Source organism: Lepisosteus platostomus, chromosome 7 (assembly GCF_059453375.1).
Source record: "Lepisosteus platostomus isolate fLepPlt1 chromosome 7, fLepPlt1.hap1, whole genome shotgun sequence".
Lineage (NCBI taxonomy): Eukaryota > Metazoa > Chordata > Actinopteri > Semionotiformes > Lepisosteidae > Lepisosteus > Lepisosteus platostomus.
In genome coordinates this window covers 63788134-63812544 of record NC_142617.1, presented here as the reverse complement: position 1 = coordinate 63812544, position 24411 = coordinate 63788134, and the positions used below count along the sequence as shown (strand labels likewise).

General features: G+C 41.8%; 1 protein-coding gene across 6 annotated transcripts; it reads left to right on the top strand.

Moving 5' to 3' along the window:
• The first annotated feature begins 434 nt into the window (after window positions 1-434).
• On the top strand, window positions 435-22918 carry LOC148659471 (uncharacterized). Of its 6 annotated transcripts, XM_088641742.1 has the most exons (23): window positions 435-1645; window positions 2098-2305; window positions 2667-2750; window positions 3699-3827; window positions 4007-4102; window positions 4338-4447; window positions 5526-5611; window positions 5959-6059; window positions 6513-6647; window positions 8553-8619; window positions 9822-9928; window positions 10457-10600; window positions 11435-11648; window positions 11863-11975; window positions 12789-12873; window positions 14158-14280; window positions 14661-14766; window positions 15143-15218; window positions 15344-15409; window positions 17089-17231; window positions 19417-19516; window positions 20029-20222; window positions 20944-22918. In XM_088641742.1, exons 1-23 carry the CDS (start codon window positions 1626-1628, stop codon window positions 21098-21100), a joined length of 2664 nt encoding a protein of 887 aa, XP_088497868.1. In that variant the 5' UTR covers window positions 435-1625; the 3' UTR covers window positions 21101-22918. The 6 variants fall into 6 exon arrangements, 5 of the variants coding, with proteins under 5 accessions (XP_088497868.1, XP_088497869.1, XP_088497866.1 ...); XM_088641740.1 differs by lacking the exon at window positions 435-1645 and having other exon boundaries at window positions 1734-2305; window positions 4019-4102; XM_088641739.1 differs by lacking the exon at window positions 435-1645 and having other exon boundaries at window positions 1737-2305.
• The last annotated feature ends 1493 nt before the right edge of the window (window positions 22919-24411 follow it).

Sequence of the window (24411 nt, the reverse complement as noted above, 5' to 3'; positions counted from 1 at the left end):
CGCTTTACATAAAAGGGAGACATCAAAGATGACGTTAATCAGTTTGCAGGCACAATCCTGAATAAACAGTAGGTACAAAGCAGGAAAATAATCTTCTGATGACAAATTTGTATAATATTAATGTTTTTAAATGTTGGGGTTGCTTTTAGTGATGCCTTATTAAAATGCTGGATGCACAATCATATCGGTCTTGTCTATTCGAGGGTGGTATTTCAATTCACACATCGCCATTTATCCCGGACTCATCCTAAAAGCTGAACTCCTCTGAGTGTGTGATTTGACTTGTGCCACGTCGGTCCTGCTTCATTGGCCGGCTGCTCGTCCAATAGGATTTAGGAATGTGTCAGTCTGTCATACATCTCTTCGCCATTGGCTGGCTTGCTGTCCAATAGAATTTAGGAATGTGTCAGTCTGGTAAATATCGCCTCACTATTGGCCGGCTGTTTGCCTCGTCACTCTAATCAATGAAGAGGCGTGCGGGGGTTGGTTTGGTACTGCGCTTTAAACAGAGAGTAGTGGAGAGCAGAGTATATTAGTAAAGCTGATGTGGTCGCGAAAAGCGTTGTTTAATTTGCATTGGACAGAGATGGGCAAATCTGGGAAATGTACGTTCCTGAAGACAGGCTGAACCCTTTAAGGTCCTGACTGAGTGCGTGTTGGCTAACTCAGCTCAGCGTAAGGGGTCCTGAAGTTTTCGTTCCGTTGGGCAAAACTCTCTTTGCAGAGATAAACCTCCGGATAGATTCCCAGCCGTGGTCCCATTAATAACTTAATTCTCCAGTTGATTTATCCCTGGGTTTATTTCGTCGTAACATGCTACAGTATGTTAGGGAGTTGTTTTGGCTCTCTAAAGGAAAGTGCATGAACTTGAGACCTATTAAGTTAACTATCTTCTCTTATCCTGCTGTAACACTGTTGCACTAACTTCATTGTTGGTAAAAGTTGGTCTGTCATTGTGTTGGTTATGTTGGGAGTCTGCTGTGAAAGAACTTCTCCCCAGCTGGGATTATAAAGCCTGGGCTGAATTGATAATGTCATAAGAAGGGCTGAATGAATAGGTTTGTAACCCAACTAACCCGTTTGGCAGTAGCTCACGGGTCCATAGATCCCACGCAGACTTTTCTTGAAGGAATGCAGGGTATCGGCTTCCAAAACGCTAATGTTGCAACCGTAAAAAGTCTCCCGTTCTCATTTTCAAACCCCTTCAAGTTCCCAGTTAAATATTATCAATCAATAAAAAAAGAGTATTGTACATACGATGGTAGTTGCTAGTGTTCTAAAAATGATCTTACGTATTTTTTCAGCCTCTTAGTATGTAAAGGTGTTTGTACATTAAATATGTGCCACTTGGATGTTGTGTGTAATAAATATCTGACAATCATACGGGCGGGGACATTGCTGGTTTCATCCACTGTCAACAACCTGATTGGTGTAAAAGCAAGCTTCGGTCGAATTCTTTTATGCTACTTTGTATGTGTTAGATACAGTAACCCAACTGTTTATAGTAACCATAAGGGCTGTGGGTGGCTGTTAGTTGATGTATAAAATTACTCGTATCTGTTAAACAGCCTTAGTGGAGCACACGGACTGTAACAGGGTCCTGGTGCGCGATGTTAGGCTTTTAAATGGAACTGAATCGTAACAGGTAAAACGTTTTGAATTGTCGTTAATATTCACTGAAGATAACTTGTCTAAGTCTCGTCCTGGATAAACGTTATTAGATGTTTAAAGAAGAATTATTAAGTTCTAGGACTTTTATATTTTTTAATTACTACACTTTACAATGTAAATTATACTACACTACAGTAGTATTTACATTGCACTTCAGTGAAAACCTTATTTATTTAAAATGAACTATTTTTTACACTTAATACTTAAACAGGCTTTGTTTAGATATGTCATTTATTGTAAGATATATATTTCTAGTGAACGGTACTGTTGCAAGCCACTGAGACGTTCACTGAAAATACTTAGAATAACGTTTTTTAACCTACGAGTAACATTGTGTACTGTGTCAGGAATGGTACGGTTTTTCTCACCTTCACGAAGGTCTGCGTTGCGTGTAAAGGGGTTTTTCAGCAGATTGATCTGTTCAAGCTCAAGGTCGACAAGGGAATTTGTCTTCGCCATGAGCGCCCGGGGTACGGACCGGTCAGCCGGCCTGCAACAGCCTGGTACGGTTGTCAAGGAGACGTTCACCGCCGAGGATGGGCGGACACCGGCGGGCCACACGCAGTGTTGTCTGGCTCGCCGATCGCAGGAGACCAGAGAGGAACTGGCAAAAATTAAGAAGAGGGTCGATCACGTAAGCCGGAACTACTTTGGACGATATTTTTCACAGACATTTCATAGCCAAATAGCTCCTTGGCGAACACACGTGCAAAGCACACCGTCGACAGTGCTTTACCACCTTGAATCATAACTGGTAAAACAGAGGACTCTATTATTTTTTAATTATTGGAATGAAGGTAGACTAGCCTTGAGTTCCTACATTGAAAATTGTTGGTTTTATTGCTTAAGTGTTCGTTTTACTTGGAAATTGTCCGTTTCAAATCATATGTGATTCATCAACAAGAAAGGAGTCTGGTCAGTGTATTTTAGGCATATGTGAGTGAATCCTATGCTAAAATTAAAGATGGGTTATTCTAATTGGTGCTGTCTTTCAGACTGTGCGGAACTTTGAACTTCACAACAATCACCAGGCTCTGGAGACACTCCAGCAGGGCAGCATGGAGTTTGTGGAGGACATGGCAAGTACAGACAGGAGTAATTCAGTGAGAGCCATGTTGACTGCCATTGAGCTCCAGATATTTCTTCTTTTTTTGCCAAGACTGTGCATTTTTTGTCTTGAAATACTCCATCATTTGCATGTTTTCCAACCACAAAATCAGTGACTGTTTAACAATTGGAGAGTGTGAGGTCTTAATGAAAAAAATGTCAGTTGTTCAGTTTTTGCACCTTCTATGGAATAATTTCATCTTTCACGTGGTGCACAAAACTACTGTTTTTGCTAGGTCTGTGAGGAACGCCTCTCTATTCTAATTAGGAGATCAGATCACTTTATTGGCCACATACAATTTCTTGTATTAGGATTTTTTCTTTTTGCATACCCCAGCTTGCTCTCCGTGAAACACACAGACAGGGAGAGAAGCTTGGGGTCAGAGCGCAGGGTCAGCCATTTATACGGCGCCCCTGGACCCGTTGGGGTTAAGACCCAACAGAGTAGGATTCCTCTGCCGGCCACGGGATATGCACCAGCAGCCTTCCAGCCACAGGTGTAGATACTTAGCCACAGAGCCACCACACCACCCCTGATCATCTGTGCAGTGATGAAGAATTGTGCAGCACCTTATAGACAGAACATTGTGATAACTATTCATCATCGGACATTGTGCTGCCCAGGTTGGAGTGTCAAATGTCATCATAGAAAGTTGTTCTATGATGTTAATCAGAGCCAAAGGGTTTGAAATGGTCCTGGAATAGTTTTACAATTCCAGACCTTCTAAAAGCTTTTTAGTCCCTCCCAGTATGGTGGATGAACTGAATTGCATGGAATTCTGCAGAATTTCTCCCTTGAGCCTTGTTAGGACAGTTACACAAAGTGCATAGTGCAATAAGTATGGTTTCACTGTCAAGAACTGTGTATAAAAAGATGTGCTGTAGCTTTAACCAAGAATGAGACCTTCCACTCTCCTCAGGCCCAATTGGAAGCCCTTGTGGGGAATCCAGTGATGAAGAAGAAATACCAGCAGCAGCTGACAGTCTTTATTGTAGGCTACCAAGAGGCGTGTTTACAGAGGACTTTTATCCTCTCCCAGCTCAATGAGGTGAGCATGGGTGTGATCAGCTGGGCTAGCTGGGGCGTTTGCATTTCAAGCACAATTCCACTAGAACTGTCTTGTCCTAGGTAAGACCCCAAGATAGCTAGGATCGCTAATCTAAATCAAAGCCATGTTTAACCTCTGTGAAGGTCCTTTTTGACTTTAACCAGGTGGTTTTGACATAGTTTTTCATACAGAATGCTAAAGCTGGAGAAGAAGAGAGCTTGTCTCTCTCTACTGAGCCAGAACCACAGCTGGATTTGGATGATGTTGCCTTCAAGGTAGGCAACAACATCAACATGTCCCTTACGATTTATATCACAGTACCATGAACTTGTTACCACTATTTCTGGACTGGAGTTCCTCAGCCTTAAGATTGGAAATGTACAATTAGAGATAACCTGTTCATCCAATCACAAAGTCTAACCTTCTGTCTATCATTTGGCAAATGTGGCATCGCACTGAAACATAATATATGGATAAATGTCCCTCTTAAAAGCATGCTTGTTCTGGCAGGTGACAGAAGCCCTGACCTGTGCAGAAAATGCAACTCTAAGACTGGCCCAGATCAACAAAGAGATCATCAGTATTGTGAATGGCAAGATCTCATCCAGCATGCACAAGAGGTTGGGACCTTTTGATAATGTCAAGGAATATGACTCTATTTAGAAAAAATACTTGAATGATAGTTTGTCATTTGTCCTATAGTTTAGTTATTTCAGATATTATTTTAACTATATCCTCCTCAATGTGTTTTTATTTATTCAATTTTAATTGATTTCCATTAGCCATTGAGTTGATATTCTAGACAAAATTCCTTCTAACATTGTTCTATAAAGGATGAAGGACACAACAGAGGGGAGAAGCTTTCTTGTTGTGCATAGTGGAGAATGCCAAGCTTCATCAGTGCATTTCAGAACATGGTCTTAAGGTATAAAGTAAATCCTATCCTGCAGCAACAGCTGTTCGAATAAGTAGGGAATCAGTGCACAGAACAAAATATAAAACAAAAAATAGAAAAGTTAAAATTTATCTCTACTACTTCTTATTTCTACAGATATAAACTCCTAAAAAAGGAAATCCCACCAATCATATTTTCAGAAGGTCGAAGGTTTTACTTTTCCTCTCTTACACATAATAAATGTGTTTAATGGGGCTGTTCTGATATCTTCCTTTAGTTGCACCCAGTTGGATATTTTGCAGTTGTAGCCAGATGTAGTTTTTTCAGTTTTCTTTTATTTATCAAACATTAAGTGATAAGTCACAGTACAGTATATCATGTCTGTAGTAACCATTATCATTGATTAGCCTAAAAAGCTCACACAGCTGACTCTTTCATGTGTTGCTAATTGGACAACAAATCCTACTCCACACGTTATGAGTCCAGACCAGCTACAGTTGTTTTTAATGTCTTTTCATTTCTTTTTTTCTAATTTGGAACACAAATCATTGCTAATCCTATACATATTGTGGTTATTATTTGGCTCATCTCCAAGAAGCATCAATGAGTTAACAGGTGTTGTTTTGTACAAGTGCATACACAACATTGTATTTTCATGAAGTCTCAAGGAGTGCCTGATATCATCATAGGTCAATTGAATAAGCTCTCTGTCCCAGCACTTGCTGGAAATCTTTCTCTAATGAAACTGGGAAGGCCCACAGAAAAAATGTCCACTAATGGAAAAGCAACTACTTGTTATACAGGCCTTACAGGGAGCTGGAGACAGCAGTGGACAAGGCCAGAGTGGACATCCTCAAGCTCACAGACAGGCTCGTAAAGGCTCAGACAGGTGGGCATTGACCAGTCAGTCTTCATCCATTCATCCGACTGAATAACTGTATTAGGGCCTGAAAAGTTAAGTTCATTTCTTTTTAACTGTCCGTGTAAGACATCCCTTTAAACCAGGTTTGACAGCCGTAGCCCTTTTTGGACAGTGGAGACCAAAACTGCATAATAGTCAATGTTTTTGCTAACACGTTTTACTTTCACCCACTCAAATGCAAACAAAAGGCCTTCTTTTTCATTTAAAGCTGCCACAAACAACTTATCAGTACAGTACATACAGCAGGTTATTGATCCTTGTACTTGGCCAGTGGAGTTAGACTTGCTTACTTACACAATTCTCTTCACTTTCAGAGCTGAAGAAGAAGGAGCAGAGAGTGAAGGAGCTGCAGAGGCAGAATGAGGGAAAGTCACAGGAGTGTCAGTCTTATAAGTCCCAGCTGGACACCACCAAGGTACAGTGGTAGTGTGAGTGAGCCTGTCTTGTGCTTTTCTTTTGTACACCTCTTCAAGAGGCACTGAAACGTTGTATAGAAAACTGATTACAGATTCACAAATTCGCCAATGAGAAGTAATATACTTTAAGGTTTCAGTTTCAGAAATCCAATGGTTCCAGATACAACATGCAATATGTAACAAAACTCCGAATTTTTACTTTTGTAATACAAAAAAGACAGATGAATAATGTAATGTATAATGTACAAATATAGTAGTTGTAGATTTACATAGACCATGCAATCAATAGTTTGAAGGTGAAGGTAAGAGTTTAATGGTCACATTCAGTTCAGTCTGAAATAATGACAGCCTTGTATGCCATCCGCTGAACAAAACCACAGTCTCCACGTCAGCTTTTAACATAAAGTCTAATTGAGCTGTACGGGCATATACGTTGGCTTTCCCCTGTGCAGAGCAGTCTGGCCAGCCTGCGACAGCAGCTGGGAGAGGAGAACACGCGTCTGCAGGCGGACGTGAGGAGACACGCCGATCGCATCGCAGAGCTAGAGGGCGCGTTGAGGGAGAGAAGCCAGACACCAGCCGCCAAGGTACCATCAGCAGACAGATCCATTAGTCACGTGGCACACAGAAACAACAAGGGCGCGTGTTCAGTAACGCACAGCAAACCTGTGGAAACTAGTCATTAAAATTAAAAGATAAAGTTTCTGAAAGTCAGCCGGGTCTAAAGGTAATGGAGTGATGTTTGCTGCCTTGAAGTTAAATCAAGAGAACTCTGTCCCTAGGTGTTAATGTGTGAAAAGCCAAAAACTGCCCGAATTGAAGATGAGATGGAATAAATCTGCCCTTAAAACAACACTGTGGGAAAGCAATAGTGGCATCTAGCGAAACATTACTGAAGTCGCAGAGCCTGCCTTCCTTTGAAGATCTATCCGTCACAAAACCATTGTTTAGAAGTAAATCTCTTAGGAGGAAATTAGATGAGCTACGCTGTTTCTGCGGCCAGGCTTCGGATTTGTGGTGTGTGTAAGGGCAGTATGTTCTGCTTTAATGCATATGTGCAGGTTTTCTTTATGACCATAAACTCCTCTACTCTCTACTACTCTGCCCTCTTCAGGACCTGAAAGAGAACAGCAAGTTTCAGGTCAAAGATATGGAACGTGGTGCCAAGACAAAGAGCTGTGAAAAAGGTTGAACAATGTCAGAATTTCAATTCAGACTTTCATTTAAATAATAATGAACAGCAACAAAAACACCTTTTCTTTTTGTGCAGATGTGTATTCCACTGCAAATGAATGCTATTAACTTTGATTTATTATTGAAGTGGAGGTCAGTCTCTGTATTACCATGACCCCACTAGTGACTCTCACTGGCTCCCTTTTTCCTCAAGTCATTCAGTTCACAATTTTACTTTTAACCTTGAAAGTCCTGCACAGCAAGTCCCTGCCAAACGCAGCATCTCTCATTACTCCCTGTGTACCAAGCAGAGCTTTAGGATCTGCTGAAGCATTCCTTTTAGATGTCTCTTCTTCTAGATACAAGCATCTCAGTGTGTGCACCTGCAGCTGCTCCACAACTCCACAACTCTGGAACTGTCTTCCCACCACTCACAGGAATTTAAACTTCAAGATTCAAGACATACAGAATCTGTTTAGTCAGGCTTTCAATTCAGCCTGCCTTTTCTCCTTTTTCAAGCTGTTCTATCACTATCTTTATTTAATAACATCACTTTAACCCTTTACGATTTCTTGCATTTCGCTGCAATTTCCCTCACGGGATCAATAAAGTATCTATCTATCTATTAGAAATTTGTCTTTTCACATACCCCAGCTAGCTCTCCATGAGACACACAGACAGTGGGAGAAGCTTGGGGTCAGAGCACAGGGTCAGCCTTTGTACAGCACACCTGGAGCAGTTGGGGTTAAGGGCCTTGCTCAGGGGCCCAACGGAGTAGGATTCCTGATTTTATTTTTGTCTTATTGCGTCTTTTTGTTTTTAGTCTGTAAAGTGTCCCAGATGCCACGGATGTACACCTAAATAAATCCTTGTAATCCACACAGCTCTGTTTAGTTCTGTTCAGTTTTTCTTCAGGTGGTATCTTCTCTGCTTCTCTGTGAATGCTTGCTCTCCGCGGGTTATGTGCGAGGTTGTGAGGAAGGTGTAAACAGTTAAAACACAGAGACAGTCAAAGAAACATGAGTTCATTTATCTCCTGTGATTTTTTGTGGATAGCAGCTGTGCTCTAAACCCTGTTAATTCGAACATGTAGTGAGGTGACTGTAGGAGCGCTGAGAAAGGATTACCAACCACTGGTAGGCAACAGTTCTCAGTCTATTTACGTCACATTTGTAGGTACCATGTTCTAGCTTTCATGCGTACTGAGATGTGTCCTTTCAATGTTGCTGCTCTTTGGCAGATTAAAAATGGTTGCAGTCTCTCATGATTTGCCTGATTCAACTGTTTGTGTCTGAAGGTCCTCTGTGTCTGTGTTTTAGACTACTACGGAGGAACTGAATGAGAGGGTGAATCTGCAGCAGAGCAGCCCACAGGAACTGCAGAGAGGTACCGTGAGAGAAGTGAGGGTCAGGTCAAATTTCCATGGTGACGTATTATACTGACTGGAAATCAGCTTCGGAATTGAGCCTGACAGCACATTAGTCCTTTAACGGCTATGCCCGTATGAACCTGGACACTAAGGCAGCTGTTTCTGCAGTCTCTGATTGCATCTAAAAAACAGGATGACTCAAAATTTCCTTCACTTAAACTGCGAAAAGACTTAGCTCCTGCTACTCGGCACCTCCTGTTACCTGTTACAGTGAAGCCAATGCCGTAATCCTATCTGTGGATGGCACTGGGTTTGAATTTCAATCTGTATTGAAGAATTTAGAGGTGGTATTTGACCCTGGTTTGACTTTTCACACCCTTGTGCAGAATATTGTAAAAATACTGAGTAGGTAGCTGCGAAAACATACATAGGCTACAAAGGAACAGGTAAAGGTTAAGTCCATGCTGAATGGAAAAGAAAGGGACATTGTTTTGGCTGTGGAGCCTTCTTCAGAGACGTTGTCTCTTTTCTTTTCCTTTCAGCATGGAATTCACCATTACATGTTCTATTGTAAAAGCATCATTATTTCATTTTGCAGAAAAGATGGTCAACACATTTGTCTTTTCTAAAATTAATTACTGCAATGCCCTACTCGCTGGGGTATCTAAATCTACACTGAACAAACGCCAATATGTTAAGAATTCAGCAGCTAGAATCCTGACCAGGTTGTGTGCAAGTGAGCACATTACAGTACATGGGTCTTGGAGTCCTTGAACTGGTTTCCTGTTAGTTTTTGAGTTGACTTCAAAATCCTAATGCTCACCTACAAGGCTCTAAATTGCTTGGCACCTTAGTACTCATCTGACTTCTTATTTGTCTACTCCCCACCTCGCAACCTTTGCCATCTGACTCTGGTCTTCTACAGGTATGTTGATTTCTGATGAGCCAATAGTGAAGAGTGCCACATGCACAATTTGTAAACTGGGGTTTCTGTCTTTTTCAGCTGCCATGATAGAAGGATCTCTCAATGTCAGGTCTCATTAATTCTTCCACTTAAATTTTTCTATTATTTTTACATTTTGCTTTTTGACACCATCCATTTGCTTTTATGGTTGGTCTGTGAGAACAGTCCATGTGAGGTGTGAGGATTGAAAAGTGCTGCTCATTCAATAGCAGCATCGGCAATGGGGCGCTGAGTGTGGCCCTGTGTGTGTTCCAGAGCTGCTGGCAAGGGAAGGGCAGGCTGTGCAGGCAGCTGAGCAGGCACATGAAGAGGAGCTTCGCCAGCTCAGACACTGGCACAGAGAGAACCGGCTGCGTCTGCCGGTAACAGCCCCCACACGCCCCCTTCCTCCAGCACAGGGCCTGAAGTCAGGAATCTCTAAGTGCAGGGAACATGAGTGACAAAGCTAGATTTACAAAAACAAAAAAAAAAGATATTGAGTTATAAGGGCATCTGGGTGCCAGTACCATTGTTTCATTTCTAGGAGGAACTTAAACATAGAGATTTAAAAAGGGATTATTGTAACAATACTTTTAACTGAAGCCTATTTAATATCTCAGTGATGGAATACTGTAGGTCATATTTCAAGAGCACTGGGGCCCTGATAGTTTGAGAGCATTACCCTTAATTAGAACTGAGGTTATGCTTTTAATTTAGGTTGCAAAATGGTGGGTTGTAAAAAACAGCATACAAGAGTATAATACACAAGATATTATGTATGCATTTGTGAATGTTGATAACAGGGAAACTGCTCCTTATTCCTGTTACCTGGAAATGTAAGGAAGCTCTTTTCCTGAGCTTGTGGTGAGCTGGTGGTAGCAGGCAGTGCTGAAACTGAGAATGTGCTGCAGGAGGACGACTGGGCTGCTCCAGGTGAGCTGGATCACGGCGCTGACATCACCAGCCCAGAGAGCCTGCAGCCTGGGCACGGTTCTGGACCTGATGAGGGGCAGGAGGAGAGGAGAACAGGCTTTATCACCAACGCTGAGAAAGAGGTTAATTGTTTTCTGTTTTTAATAATAATAATAATAATAATAATAATAATAATAATAATAATTGCTTACACTCTTTATAGCGCTTTTCTGGACACTCCACTCAAAGCGCTTTACAGGTAATGGGGATCCCCTCCACCACCACCAGTGTGCAGCCCCACCTGGATGATGTGACGGCAGCCATAGAGCGCCAGAACACTCACCACACATCAGCTATCAGTGGGGAGGAGAGCAGAGTGGGGATTATTAGGAGACCATGACTAGTAAAGGCCAATGGGAAATTTGGCCAGGGGTTACACCCCTACTCTTTTCGAGAAACGCCCTGGGATTTTTAATGACCACAGAGAGTCAGGACCTCGGTTTTACATCTCATCCGAAGGAAAGCGCCTGTTTACAGTATCGTGTCCCTGTCACTATACTGGGGCATTAGGACTCACATGGACCGCAGGGTGAGCGCCCCCTGCTGGCCCCACTAACACCTCTTCCAGCAGCAACCTTAGTTTTTCCCAGGAGTCTCCCATCCAGGTACTGACCAGGCTCACACCTGCTAAGCTTCAGTGGACTGCAGTTGTGAGTTGCAGAGTGATATGACTGCTGGTTTTTAGCAGACTGCTGTCCAAATCATACTGACTCTGGCACGGATCCTGACTGTTGCATGCCTGATGGATACTTATTGCACAGGGCCATGGCTTTTATTATAGTCACTACTCATTTATATAAGGCCTTTAACACAAGTTACCTCAGTGCTAAGCAGGATGGTTTACTGACTGAATGTTAATATGTTTTAAGTAGCCACATGTTTGAAATGTCTTTAAAAATATGTTTTCTCCCCTGCAGATCTGCTCCTCAGCCCTGGAGCAGGATGGAACTGAGTCCTCTGTTGGTCTCGGCACCGGAAGGATCTCCGTCTCGGTCAGCTGGAGTCGGAGAGCTGGGAGCGAGAGGGCGCGGGCGGGGGCAGAGCAGGCAGAACGAGCAGCACTGGCGCTGCCTAGAGGCCTGCGTACAGAACAGCACAAAGAGGGGCAAAATGAGCTGAAAACAACGATTGGTATCCTTTTTATTTCATTATAAATGTTTACAACATTTAAGACATTTCCAGGAATAAGATGCCAGTCTGAGGCTCAGTATTGTCAGTTATTATTACACAACCTGCTAATTCTTCCTTCTGCCTTGGAAATTATTACTCTTCTGTAAGGTCTTCTTGTCCCTTCTGTTTTTCATCTCTCCTCCTGTTATTATATCTATTTCCTTGGTTATCTAAGGAATGCCTGAGGCTGGTGTTGCACCTGAAGGGCCTGTGGAGGACTGTCGCCTGTCGCCGTGGGAACCTCTGGTCCTGGGCAGTGAGGCAGTGAGAGAAAGGGGCGACGGCCTGGTACATCCTCAGGGGCCTCCAGGGCAGGGAATCAGGGGCAGGGTGTCAGGGCTTTGAAGGGGTGCTGGGATAAATAATGGATCACAAATGAAGAGGGTGGCATGACTTCAAAGGGTTAATAAATCAGTGTATATTTTGTTTAAATAGGTTATGAGAATAGTTCAGAATGGTGTGATTGCATTTAAGGGTGCTTGAGATTTTGAAAGAGGAGAGTTCTGTTTGTTATTATGAAGTATTACATAATAACTATGATATTCATTTTTACTGTCATCCTGTTTGGGTTGCATTATGGGTGCTGACCCGAGGCAGCTTATGGATTAATTAATTTCACCTTGAATTTCTTTAGTAATGCAGATGGCCTGAAAATAAATAGTTTAACAAAACATCTTTTGGCTCTGAGTCTTGGATTAAAAAGTTTTTAACTTCAGAGTTGTGTGTTCATTGGCCATGGCAAACATTTGCAGATATGGTGTTAACTTGTTTTATCATTTACTTAAGCAATCAACTTTCACACCATTTCCAGATCCAATGTGATGTGTTCCTGTCACACAGAGACAATAATATAGCATTGGTGTCGTTCAGTCTAATTTGAATCCCACGCAAGAGAGAAAAAACAAATCCAAACAAAAAGGCATGAGGAAGGTATGGTCTTCTGATGTATGTGAAGAATACGTGCCTTTGTTCATATTAAGTGGAGCCTGCCTTGCTCCTGCTGTGCCACAGAGGAGAATAGGCTCAAATTGCCAGTGCTCTGCATGGTATGATTGTTGCCTGAGTTTCATTTCATTTTCTTAACTGCACTCTTTGTCTCAGTCAGCAGCAGAAGTCCAGGCTGACATTTGCATGATGGGGCACCGGGCTGAGACAGACACTGAACAAGGGCAAAAAATGGCCAAGGGTATGTTTAATCTAAAGCTGTAAAAGCAAAAACTTGGCAAAAGTGTTAAAGCTGGGAAAGATCAAAATATTTATTGTCTGTCACTTTGGAAGAGGTACAATATTCTGAATGTCAACATTCAGAGCTCCTCCACTTCTAACAGTGCTGGCTGGTGTTTACAGCTTGTTGGCTATTCACCGAGTTATTAGCTGTGATTTACACTTGTGGTATGGCATATACTTAAATATTAAGTATTTCCTTTCAATTTTCAAACAGGCAGAAAATGAGATGTTCGACTCCTTCTTTGCGCAGTTACTGTGAAGTTAAATCCTAAGATTTCTGAAAGCAGTTGAAATAAACACATCGCCGGCAGTTTGCTTCGTCAGTTAGTTCAGAAAGCCTTGAGGGTTCTCCGATACCAAGCTCGTCAGGGCTTGGCAGAGGCAGCAGACGCAGATGTAATGAAGGAGCACATCTTTAATTCTTTACTAATTCTTGTACTAATGCAAGACTGCTTTGTTTTGTCCTCCTTCAGAGAATATCAGAATTGTTACTATTTTTTATTTTACCTCTTGCGAAGGACAGCTACTACCGATCCGATTATAAAAATAGATCATTCATGCCAGGATTCAGAAGTGATAAAATCCACAGCCTTGAATACAAAACAGTTCCTGCTGTCTGGCAGATGATGAGCCTGTGCTATTCTGTTTCACAGAAAGCTGTCTGCTGTGTGATTCTCAGATTTAATTCTCTGCAGGAGCTCACAGTCTCGGAGCCTGGTCTGTGACAGTGGGTGGAGAGCTGTCACAGGGCTAAAAATAAAAGAGGGCATTTTCAGTTTATCACTTAGAGAACAATTTAAGAAATACATTTTATTTTTTTAAGGCTAGGAATATGCTATCAGGAAAGATGGCTGAGAGGTAAACAATGGCTCGCTTTTAAATTTAATCTGTAAAAAAGGGCTCCCATAACCATTTTTGTCTAAGCTGGGAAGGGTCAAAATACTTTTTGTCTTGATGTTTGGGAGAAGTAAGGGGTTTTTAACGTTTTTTAACATATAACAAGGTCAATGGAAGTATTTAGCTCGTCCAGTCATTAAATGCGACTTCCTTTCCCTAAAAAATTTAAACACAAAATAACTGACATGAAACCCTCCTTGTATAATTTTAGTAATACAGGCACTGTCCAGTTCCTTCTGCTTCAATACATGTCAGTGAATGGGTGCCGGACAAGGACCCACTTCAGCGACCATGTTTACCTCATAAAGACGTCCTCCCATTTGCCTGCCACATCTTCTCTTCCCAGGCCAGAGGTTGCCAGGTGTGACCTCCAAGACCTCTTATATGGACTTGTGTTCTGCTGGGCCTGTGACGGAAGAACTTGCCAAAGCAGCTGTGTGGAATTCCCCCACACAGCTGGAAAGGACAGGTTAGTCCTGCAGCCCAACTAAGGGAGTCACTGACGTGTATTTAAGTGTTCTCAAACTGCACAAACTATTGAACGCAGCATGCTGAAGTTCACTCTGGGCATTTTTCATGAATCTGCTCAGCAGAATTTCATAAAGCAGAATTTACCCTAGGAGGTGTCATTTTGTTCCATGACAACAACACCCAACACAACATTTTAGCAAGCTTTTTTGACCATAGTTGCAAGCTTGAATTAAAATAAGGTTATACCTGAAATAATGAATTACATTCAACTAAAATGAATGTAGTTGAAATTATATTCAGCTACAGCTACATGCCTATAAAACCTCATAACCTTGTCAAAGAGAGACAGTCTAACTTTCCCATATCTTAATTTCATAGTGACTTGCAGATCGCTCAGCCACACTCATTCAACAGCACAAACCTCTTGCCAAGTCCCAGGAAACTCTCCGCTGGAGGTCAAAGGTCGAGCCATCAGTAAAGACATGTATGTGCTTTTCTGTGTCTGATGACAAAGGTGGTCCAAAATCATAATACAGTCAGACTGGATAGTTAGGGGATTCATAGTTTCAGTAATTTCTCCCCTCCTATAAAAAGTAAAATCACAAATATTAAAACAAAAAAATAAAGATCTGATAACTGATCAATCTGTCAAAGAATTATTCAGTGAGCTGCTTTGCTAGTGAATAGAGAGTATATCTTACATATCTGCATTGAATTTGCATAAACTCGTTCAAAGTTAACTAGGTAAAGTTTCAGTCTTTAACGGGTAGCTAAAAGTAAAACCGTGGAAGATTATGCGCAGAAGATACTTCTAATTTCCTAATTAGCTAATTTCCTTCTGGTCCTGATTTTTTTTACAGGTCCTGCTGTACCATTGAGAATGGAGACTCCAGAAGAAAATGTGTCACACCTGTTACCCTGGAAAGTGAGAAGCAGGTAGAATACTACTGGCCACAAGCCAAGCTTCCTGTGTTTCTCCCTTTCCCTGGATAGATCACTGCATTCTAGCATAATTACCTGTTTGTTCATCATTTATTTTTGTGCCTGTGTTATTCTGTTAGGTGTGCCAGACATTTAGCTGTAAGACAGTTTCTGCACATCCAGGCCTCTCTGAAAAGATAACACCGGTATGAAAATGGTTTGAATTCTGTTCAGTCGGCCTTATCCCATGTACTGTAATCACGTATCAAGTGACTGAAAACACAAAAATTAATTTCTCTTGAGATTAATCTGCAGTTCGAACTTCCTGGTTTGAAATGCAGTGCACAATGACGAGGGAGCTTACTTACCTTTGATGGCTATGCTTTCTGAAGTTGGATTGAATTTGTACACCAGTGAACAACAACCTCAGGGCTTGACAGCCTTCCTCTCTCTCGTCATGCTTGAGGGAGTGATGCACAGGACTGAGCTGTCGGCCCATTGGAAGGTGATGTTCACACATACAGACTGGCAGCACAATCGGTAGACTTCATCACAGGCACTGCACAGTGGGAGACTGCAGGCAGGGCTCTGTAAGGTACAAAAGAAACTCTGCGTGATCGAAGAACAGTAAAAAAACAGATCCCGTTAGTCCAATGCTTAAACTTGACTTATAAAGCACTCACTTTAAAAACCAAAGAAGTATAGTGAATAGTTGTATCTAAGACAAAGTGGTAAAAATGATACCACAGATTATACCTGATAAATATGATCATTTTTTGTATCACAATTGAAACTAAACAAGTGTGCAGCAAGTTAATAAACAATAACAGTAATTCCATGAGTGGGTAAACTGTGGGAATGCATTATTAAAATAAATGCCAATGTGACTCTCACATTAAAGTACCGCAGTTTTTTCTGCTACAGCAACAGTTCGTGTTACGTGATATTTGAGCTTTTTGAACTTTGAATTCCACCAATGACAGCTTCCTACTTTAGTTTTTAGATGCTTTTAATACACTTCTCTCAGAGTGTGTGCAGTCAGAGAAGACAGGACTCTGGGCTCCAGTGGGTCTGCCTGCCACTCTCATCAGACAAGAGACAGCTTTCCTGAGGTCATCACAGAACACAGCCATGCGCACGCCACAGTTGGACCACATCTGCTTGCTCTGCAGAGCCACATACTGTACCTGCCAGACCCCTGCTTGGCAGGAGTCTGAATATATACTGAATAGGCTTGACATATCTGCAAGCCTGGACAAGACATGCTATGGCTAGTATGTGCTCAATAGTTGGAATTTTGGAAGATGATTGTTAAATCTCATTTTTGTGATATTCAACATGATATTGTGGCATTTCTTTGTGCTGTTCACGCATGGCGATGAATAGCAGATTGATTCTTCCAATATCTTCCAAGATCAAAACTTGATTCCACTTCTTTGTTCTCTGCCCTCCCCAAAACAAAGTTTGACCATTATGCCATGTCTGCTAATAAATGACTTGATTACTCTTTTTGGATAATCAAGATAAAGTCACAAATCCTATCACTGATAATAGCTTTTGCTGAATAATTATAAAAATCAGCCAACCAGATGTTTAAAATAATATATTGCACGCATTTCCACAACTGGTGAAACTGAAGTATCCTCTCTGTCCTTGGTTTAACCTGTTAGATTGTCTCTAGAAAATGAAGTAGGTCTCAACTGCTCATGGAAAAGAGGACGTGTGCGTGTGTACGAATAACAGCTATTTCAAACTGAGCTGTGAACGGTAAAACAAAAGTTAAATGCACAAAAAAAATGTTACACAGTTAAGTAAAAAAAAAACAGAGAATGACTGTTGCAACTGGAGTCTACCCACACAACAGACCCTCTCCATCTTCTTGCAGAAGAAGCATGGCTGGAGACAGAACAGGGCTCAGCCCCCTGAACACAGGGGGTCTCTGGGATACTCTCTCGCTGGCCCCCTGGACAGCACCGAGGAGTGGGCAGGGGTCTGCCTCATCGAACCCCTAATGACAGGGGGACGAAGGTACCTGAAAGGCACCTGCTGCTGTCTGACTTTGTAATGCATGATTGAACTCAGGTGCAGTCAGTGTTCAGAAACAGGACCACCCTGAAAAACAACATAATGTGCTCTCAGTTGCACTGTTTTGAATGTTAAAAATCAATAAATAGGAAATCCTTAATAAGCAGGTCCCTTAGGTGCTCCTGGGTGGGTCATTAGACCCAACATCCAACTTGCAAAGTTTGATCTTGATACTTTATTTGGAAAAAAAGTATAAATATAAAAGTTTGGCTCAAAATTGAGTGGAAGTCAAACCACAAAATAACCTGAAATTAAGTATATTTTAAAATACTTTCTTAATACAATAAATATAAGTTTGTCTTTGGAACAAGTAATAGGTTTATTCCATGCTGAAAAAAAGAAGAAAGAGAACACAACGTTTCGGCTGTGGAGCCTTCTTCAGGTGTGAGAGAGACAGGGCAGTAGGCAAAGGTAAAGTAGCGGGAGAACAAAGGTTGGGAGGGAGGAGGAGTGAGAGGCGGGAGCAGGGGACAGACAGAGAGGCCAGTCAAGAGGTGTGAAGTCAGAATGGGTGCAGAGAGGTGTGAAATGAAACTTCCAATGAATGGAGAAAATTTAAAAGAACAGTAATCTGTCGTTAAGGGAAGGGAGAATGTGTGATCCTAGCTGCAGAATAATTTTAGTTTCGGTGGTCTTTCTGATGTATGAGTTCGGAAAACCGTCTTTGAGAACACAGACGGAGAGATTAGTGTGGTCGTGGCCATCAGAGGTGAAATGAGAAACAATGGGCTTGGAGAGATCTTTAATCTTCACAGCCCTGACGTGTTCTCTGAAGCGGTCTCCAAGTCTCCTTCCTGTTTCCCCAATGTAGATGGCTGGGCATTTACTGCAAGAGATACAGTAAATAAGGTTGCTGGGGGTACAAGATGCTGTCTGGGTGATCCGGAATTGTCCTGAGGGGCCTTGAATGAGTGTGGTGGTGGCTGTGTACTTGCAGGTGATACAGCGAGCTCTGTTGCAAGGGAAAGTGCCTGGTGTGGATGGTTGCTGAGGGCGGTCAAGGGAGCTGTGAACAAGGAGGTTACGCAGATTAGGTGGTCGGCGATATGAGATGATAGGGCGATCAGAAAAGAGGGCCCCAATGGAGGGATCATCCTGTAGGATGAAAAAGTTCTGGTTAATGGTCCTGGGGATAGGAAGTGTGTTAGGGTGGTAAGGAAGCACCAAAGGAATGCGGTTGTTACGGCGGGAGTTCCTGATCGGGTTGATGGTCCGGGGGGTGTTTTTGGCTCGGACAAGGGCCCTGTCAATCACACTGCTGGGGTATCCTCTGTTGATGAAAAATGAGTACATTTCGAGGGCTTGGTTTTCGAAGTCGATGTCGTCACTGCATAATCGTCGTAACCTAAGGAACTGTGAAAAGGGAAGAGAGTTTTTAGTGTGGTTGGGGTGAAATGAGCTGTACAGGAGGTAGCTGTGTGAATCCGTGGGTTTGTAATAACCTGAAGTGGACAGTCGGGGGTAGTTGATAGACAAGTGGATGTCTAGAAACGGAAGAGTGGTGGAAGATATGTTAACCGTATATTTGAGGGACGGGTGGAAGTTGGTGAAATGGTGCAGGAAGAATTCAAGCTGATCGTTGGAGCATGTGGCGGCACCGACGTAGTCATCAATATATCGTTTGTAAAGGTCAGGGACATAGCCAGTGTAGGAAGCGAAGAAGCGTTCTTCTACCCAGCCGACAAAAATATTGGCATAGCTGGGTCCCCTTCTGGTGCCCATGGCAACTCCACTGACCAGTTGGTAAAAAAGTTTATTGAAAGAGAATGCGTTCAGTGTGAGAACCAATTCTGCAAGGCGTACCAGGGTGTGGGTGGGTGGATCAAGCACTGTGCGTTTGTCCAGCGTGTGCTTGAGGGCTGTAAGGCCGTCATTATGGGGAATGACGGTGTACAGAGATGTGATGTCCATGGTAAAAATGTGGCATTCGGTACCCTGAAATTGGAAGTCAATTTACCCACCTGAACTAAGTTTGTCTTTGACTGCTTGGTTCTCTTTTAAGTTGGTTTTTGAAAACCCTGTGATGATGTTACAAAAGTGTTACAGCTGGTAAATCAGATTCCACTCCAACAGGGACCAGGAGAATCCCATTGCTGCCTCACACTGCTGCTTGTTTTCTGATCTTCAGAGAAAGAGCTTTAAAAGACCGAGGAAGAAGGCTCAGCAGGCACAAACTCTGTCCCAGAGAAGATCCCCTGTCAAACATGCCCTCCTTCGCTGACAAACAGGTGTCCAGAGCTATTTCTTTGTGGGGTGAACCTCCATTTAAAAATCCAAAGCAAAACAGCATAAACTGGTGTTCAGAAACGACTATGTGGATTTTCTTATGTAAATTCCAAAATATCCATCTTGCTTCTTTTAATAAAATGCAGATTTTGCCTTGTCTGTTGTAATGTGGTTGAAGAACTTAACTACTATTAAACAAAGACAAAGGTCTGCAGTGTACGTGGTTGAAAAACACTGGAACCATTTTATTTGATTATATATCATTTAAATCATTTTCACAGGATCATCAGTCAGGCCAAATGTCTCCCAATTGTGTACTTGTCTAAGATGACTTTCAGTTCAGCCTTAATTGCAAACAAATGTCATACTCACGATGCATGACTCTAATGACAACTGTCAAACTGTTCAGCTATAAAAAGCACTCAGAGGAAATTTTGCATCTGCAATGGAGTTTTTGCTATAGTTACAGGCAAGTTGTTTTAAGATCTGCTTGTTTTTCTTTTCAAATTTGGAGCCTGTTTTGGGCACCAAAGCAGTCATTTCCCTAGGGGCAACTAAGGACATGATATCCATGGTGACCCCAATGTGGCAAATGTCAGAAGCAGATGTTCCGGATTTTTCTTGCACAACTTTGCACTTCCCATCTCCAGTCTCCAGGCTTGTGGAAATGGACATGAATAAATGTTTTGTGAGTCAGCAGCTTCCATGGTGAGTGTGGTTTGTGACATGCATGAGTTCATTAAAATACAGCTACAGTATACAGTATATACTGTAAGTCATTTCACCTAACTGAAATAAGTCAATGGTTTGAATCATCTCCGAGCCTACCATGAATATTTTAAGCCCCTTAAAATTCCCTTCTCTGATAAATTATTACAATATACATTTCTAAATAAGGTTGCTATGGTGAACTTAGCTGGAAAAGATATCTATTGAAAATGTGATGAAAAGTACTCAAAACAAAACTAATTAAAAGATCGCTAAATGGCTCTTTTTCCCTTAATGTTTGCTGTGCATTAAAGTGATTGAATTAGTATAGCACATTAAATTTACCCACACATTGTCATAATATTATGTTTTGCTTTGATATAATTGTATGGTCACTTTTAATTCTCCAGCACATTTCAAGAATAGAAGCAGAAACATTTGCTAGGAACATCTGGTCAAATGGTCAAATTAAGAATATAATTAAAAAGGGCTTAAACATTGATTTATACATGTTAGTTATATTACTCTGGAGTATTACCTGATAAACCTGGTATTAAGTACAGTATGCATATTGTATAATACCCTAGAAGCATTATGTACATGATATGCTCATCTATGTAACCTACAGTTACAGTCGTAGTTCTAGTAGTACTGCTACATGGTTTTACCCAGTAAGGCTCGGGAATGAAATCTGAAGACAAAAACATTGTTGATATTTCAGCTTGAAGACTGGGAGGAGTTCATCAATGGATCAGACTGCAGACAGGACCCGACTCAGAACTTTTGTTCCCATTCACAGGATTCTGCATCCCACCACAGGAGAAGGAAATGACAGGCCTAAAGAACCACTTCAGCTGCAGGCATGTGACATTAAATAGGAATAAACATGCATTCAGATTTGTGGCACAGCATTCTGCCTGTTATTCTTGGGTGTGAAGAAGTAGCTCTGACAGCTCAGTTCTCATTTTAAGGATGGAGCAGGTTATTCATGCTTTAAAAAACTGGAACTGTACTACATCGTTTTCTAAATTAATCTCTTTTTACAGTACAGCATTTAAATTAGTAACATTTCCATTATAGACCAGCAACTAAAGGTTTTAAAGGTACAGGTATAGATTGCGACACTTTGGTGTCAAAAATGTTCAAAAATGTTAAAAATTCAGATTGAAAAGATTAAGAAGTATGTTTTGTAATTTGTCGGCTGCTTTTTTATTATTTTGCACATGCTGCAAAAATGATAAGTACAGGAAATGTCTTTTTTCAGCCAAGATAGAACTCCATTCACCACCGAAGCACTAAAGGTCTACCTACAAAACTTGTCTTGCATTGTTAAAAACTAACAGGGTCTTTGAAGATATAGGAATTAATCATTCAATACACTCTGAAACTCTGCAGTAACTGGTTCTTTTCCAAAAAAATGCAATGCTGCAGAGATAAATACAATTTTGGCATAAAACTAAAACAAAAGCACATTTGTTTTGAGTGAGATGTGTCCCAACACTGTCCAAAGGTTAAACAAACAAACTCTCTCCGTACAGTCTTAACCCATAAATCCTGCTGTTGATCTGTTTTTTTAATCAAACCTTTAGACCATGTTTCATGTAACGTACTATGCTGAAGAAGTTATTTATTTCCAGACCTGACACTGTATGTTGTGCTGGGCTGAACTTTAGTGCCGTGTTTGCTGACTGTGTAAATATCAGTGCAGTGCTACTTTGACAACAAAGCAGAGAACATGAAGCCAACAGACTGTGTGTTCCTTGCACTTTTGGTGCTTGCAGATGCTGTGGATATCCAGGTTTCTTGCTGTGCCTTAACTGAAATTTCTCAACGTGGCACAGAAACCAAAACCTCTTGCGCCCAACTTTTTTCTGAAGGCTGCCAGCAAGTCTTTTTGCAGCCTGGAGAGGAGGGCAGTTTAAGAACGAGCCGGGACTGTGTGGTGAGAGTGACTGTCTCCGGGGGCTGTGTCCTTCAGCTGAGGAAAGGGGATGAAAAGGAAGCAGGAGCCGGGCTCTCGCTGAAGCAAGGAGAGTACACGACGGGACTCGTTGAATTGCTGAAGGAGCCAGCCTCCGTCTACCACTGCCATTGCGGACAGCCCGAAACCCGGGCTCGGAGCAAAAGGGCCACGCACGAGGACTTCCTAAGACGTCATCTCATTTACCCCTCCCCGGTCCCGAACACCAACCAGGACTGGACCCAGCTGATGCAGGACCGCGGAATCTTCGGGCGGCCGTTCAACACCTTCCTCCACGGGGAGATGGACCAGGTCATGCAGGTCTTCGACCTGCAGGACAAGAAGCTCCAGTACAAGAACCGGGTGGGCTTGGTTCACTGGAGCAAGTACAGGATGCCCACCACCAACGTCCGGCTGATGGACAACGAGTATGTGGCTGTGGTCAGGGCCCGCATGAAGTATGTTGCCATGTCCTTCAGAAATGGCCTGCCAGTCCATTTGGATAAAGTCTCCTCCCGGCCTCCACAGACCTAGGCAGATTAGTGTATTCAACCGGTGTGGCTGTATTGTACCTGATTTTGTTTTGGTAATTCCAACAGTTTTAACAATGCATGGGTTTTAAGGTCATGGACAAAATGTTAGTGTTTCACGATTAAGCTGACATTGTTGTGTTCGACTACTTTCTAGTTATATACTAGTGTAATATTGTTAAATAAACTGATTTGCTGCAATGGAACTATAGTCGCTTATTCCTTTTGAAACCATACGGGTCTCTTGTGGGGGGAAAAAATGTATTGCTGTGCACAAAGGAACAGAAAGGTTTTATTCATTTTAAGAGGCACATTTATTCTATACCGCTTTGTTATTGTGTTGGACTGTCTTCAAGGAAAAACATTTTGGGGTTTTAAACAGTCAATTTCCTTCTACTAGAAGAAAGCATCCTTCTTCGTTTTGAAATTAATCTGCCCGTTGATCTGAATAGTTTAGGTAGAGGCTTACTGACTATATTTGAACACTCACCATTGCCTTCAAAGCAATGATAGTTGTGGATCTTTATGTTTGTGTGTCAAATAGAGGGAAGAAGATTGTTTCTTGTCTGCACTGTCATCAGCAAAACTGCTGGGGCATCTCTGTGAACGTGACACATGGGCACATTTCAATCACACTCAATGTGCCTTTTGTGGATAGGGAAGTTAGTTGGTATTTATGCAGCCCTTTGGCACTGCTGACCTCTTCCTTTTGCTGGTGTGTGATGTGGTTTCCCAGTGCCTTTCCTGTGGCCAGCCAACTGTTCGGGATATCAAAAGGAGGATATAGACACACAGGACCCTCCCCCAGTCGTGCCACCCTGAGGAGATGAATTACTTTACGACTAGAGGGAGACATTCCAAGCCTTTCTGAAAGCTCACGCTGAATTTTACAAGCTGTTTCACACCATAATGCTGTGTAATATTATCTATCTTTCAAAAGCAAACAATGTATTAGGCTAAGATCTATACACAAGTTTTTTTTTCCCTTGTTGCTTCAGTTTTCTGGTTTAATTTGCACGGTTGCAGTATTGATTTTAGATTTTTTTTAAATACAAAATAAGATATCAGTGGATATATTGTTGTATACTCTTGGGTTGAGAAATTCATATCAGGCTTATTCAATCTCAACTTCTACTCCGCTGTATCTGATAAAAATACTTTCATTGCTCATTTTAAAATGCAGGCCGTAATTGTTGAGAACAATTAGTTCCAGTACTTCTTTCAAAGCCTTTGTGGAAAAGGGACATTCAACTAAAAGTCATTTATCACTGTAAAAAGACTTGCAACATGAGCTATATTTTTAACTTGGGGTAGCAACGTCACAATCTTTAAATACAAAGAGTAACTAAGCTATCTTACTTGCTTGTTTATGATTGCATTTAAAGAGAACTAAAATAGTTCATATTTGAATTTGTTACTGTTTATATTGGTCAGGGGTTATTTTTGCCGGTAACATAATGCTTTTAAGTTATAAGTGATAACTTTGAAATGATGTTCCCATGTTTTTCTCTCCCAAACATGGGATCAGTACAGCTCCAAATCCTGGATTTTTTTTTTCCCTGAAGGATCCAAATTGCCTGTGAGTTTATTCCCTTGTACATGACACTAGCTAGGCCTCAGGCCCGGCAGAACCACCGCGGCTCCGCTCTCACGCTGTGCAGCCGGTGCGGGTAGAGACCTTCCACAAGGACCGTACTCG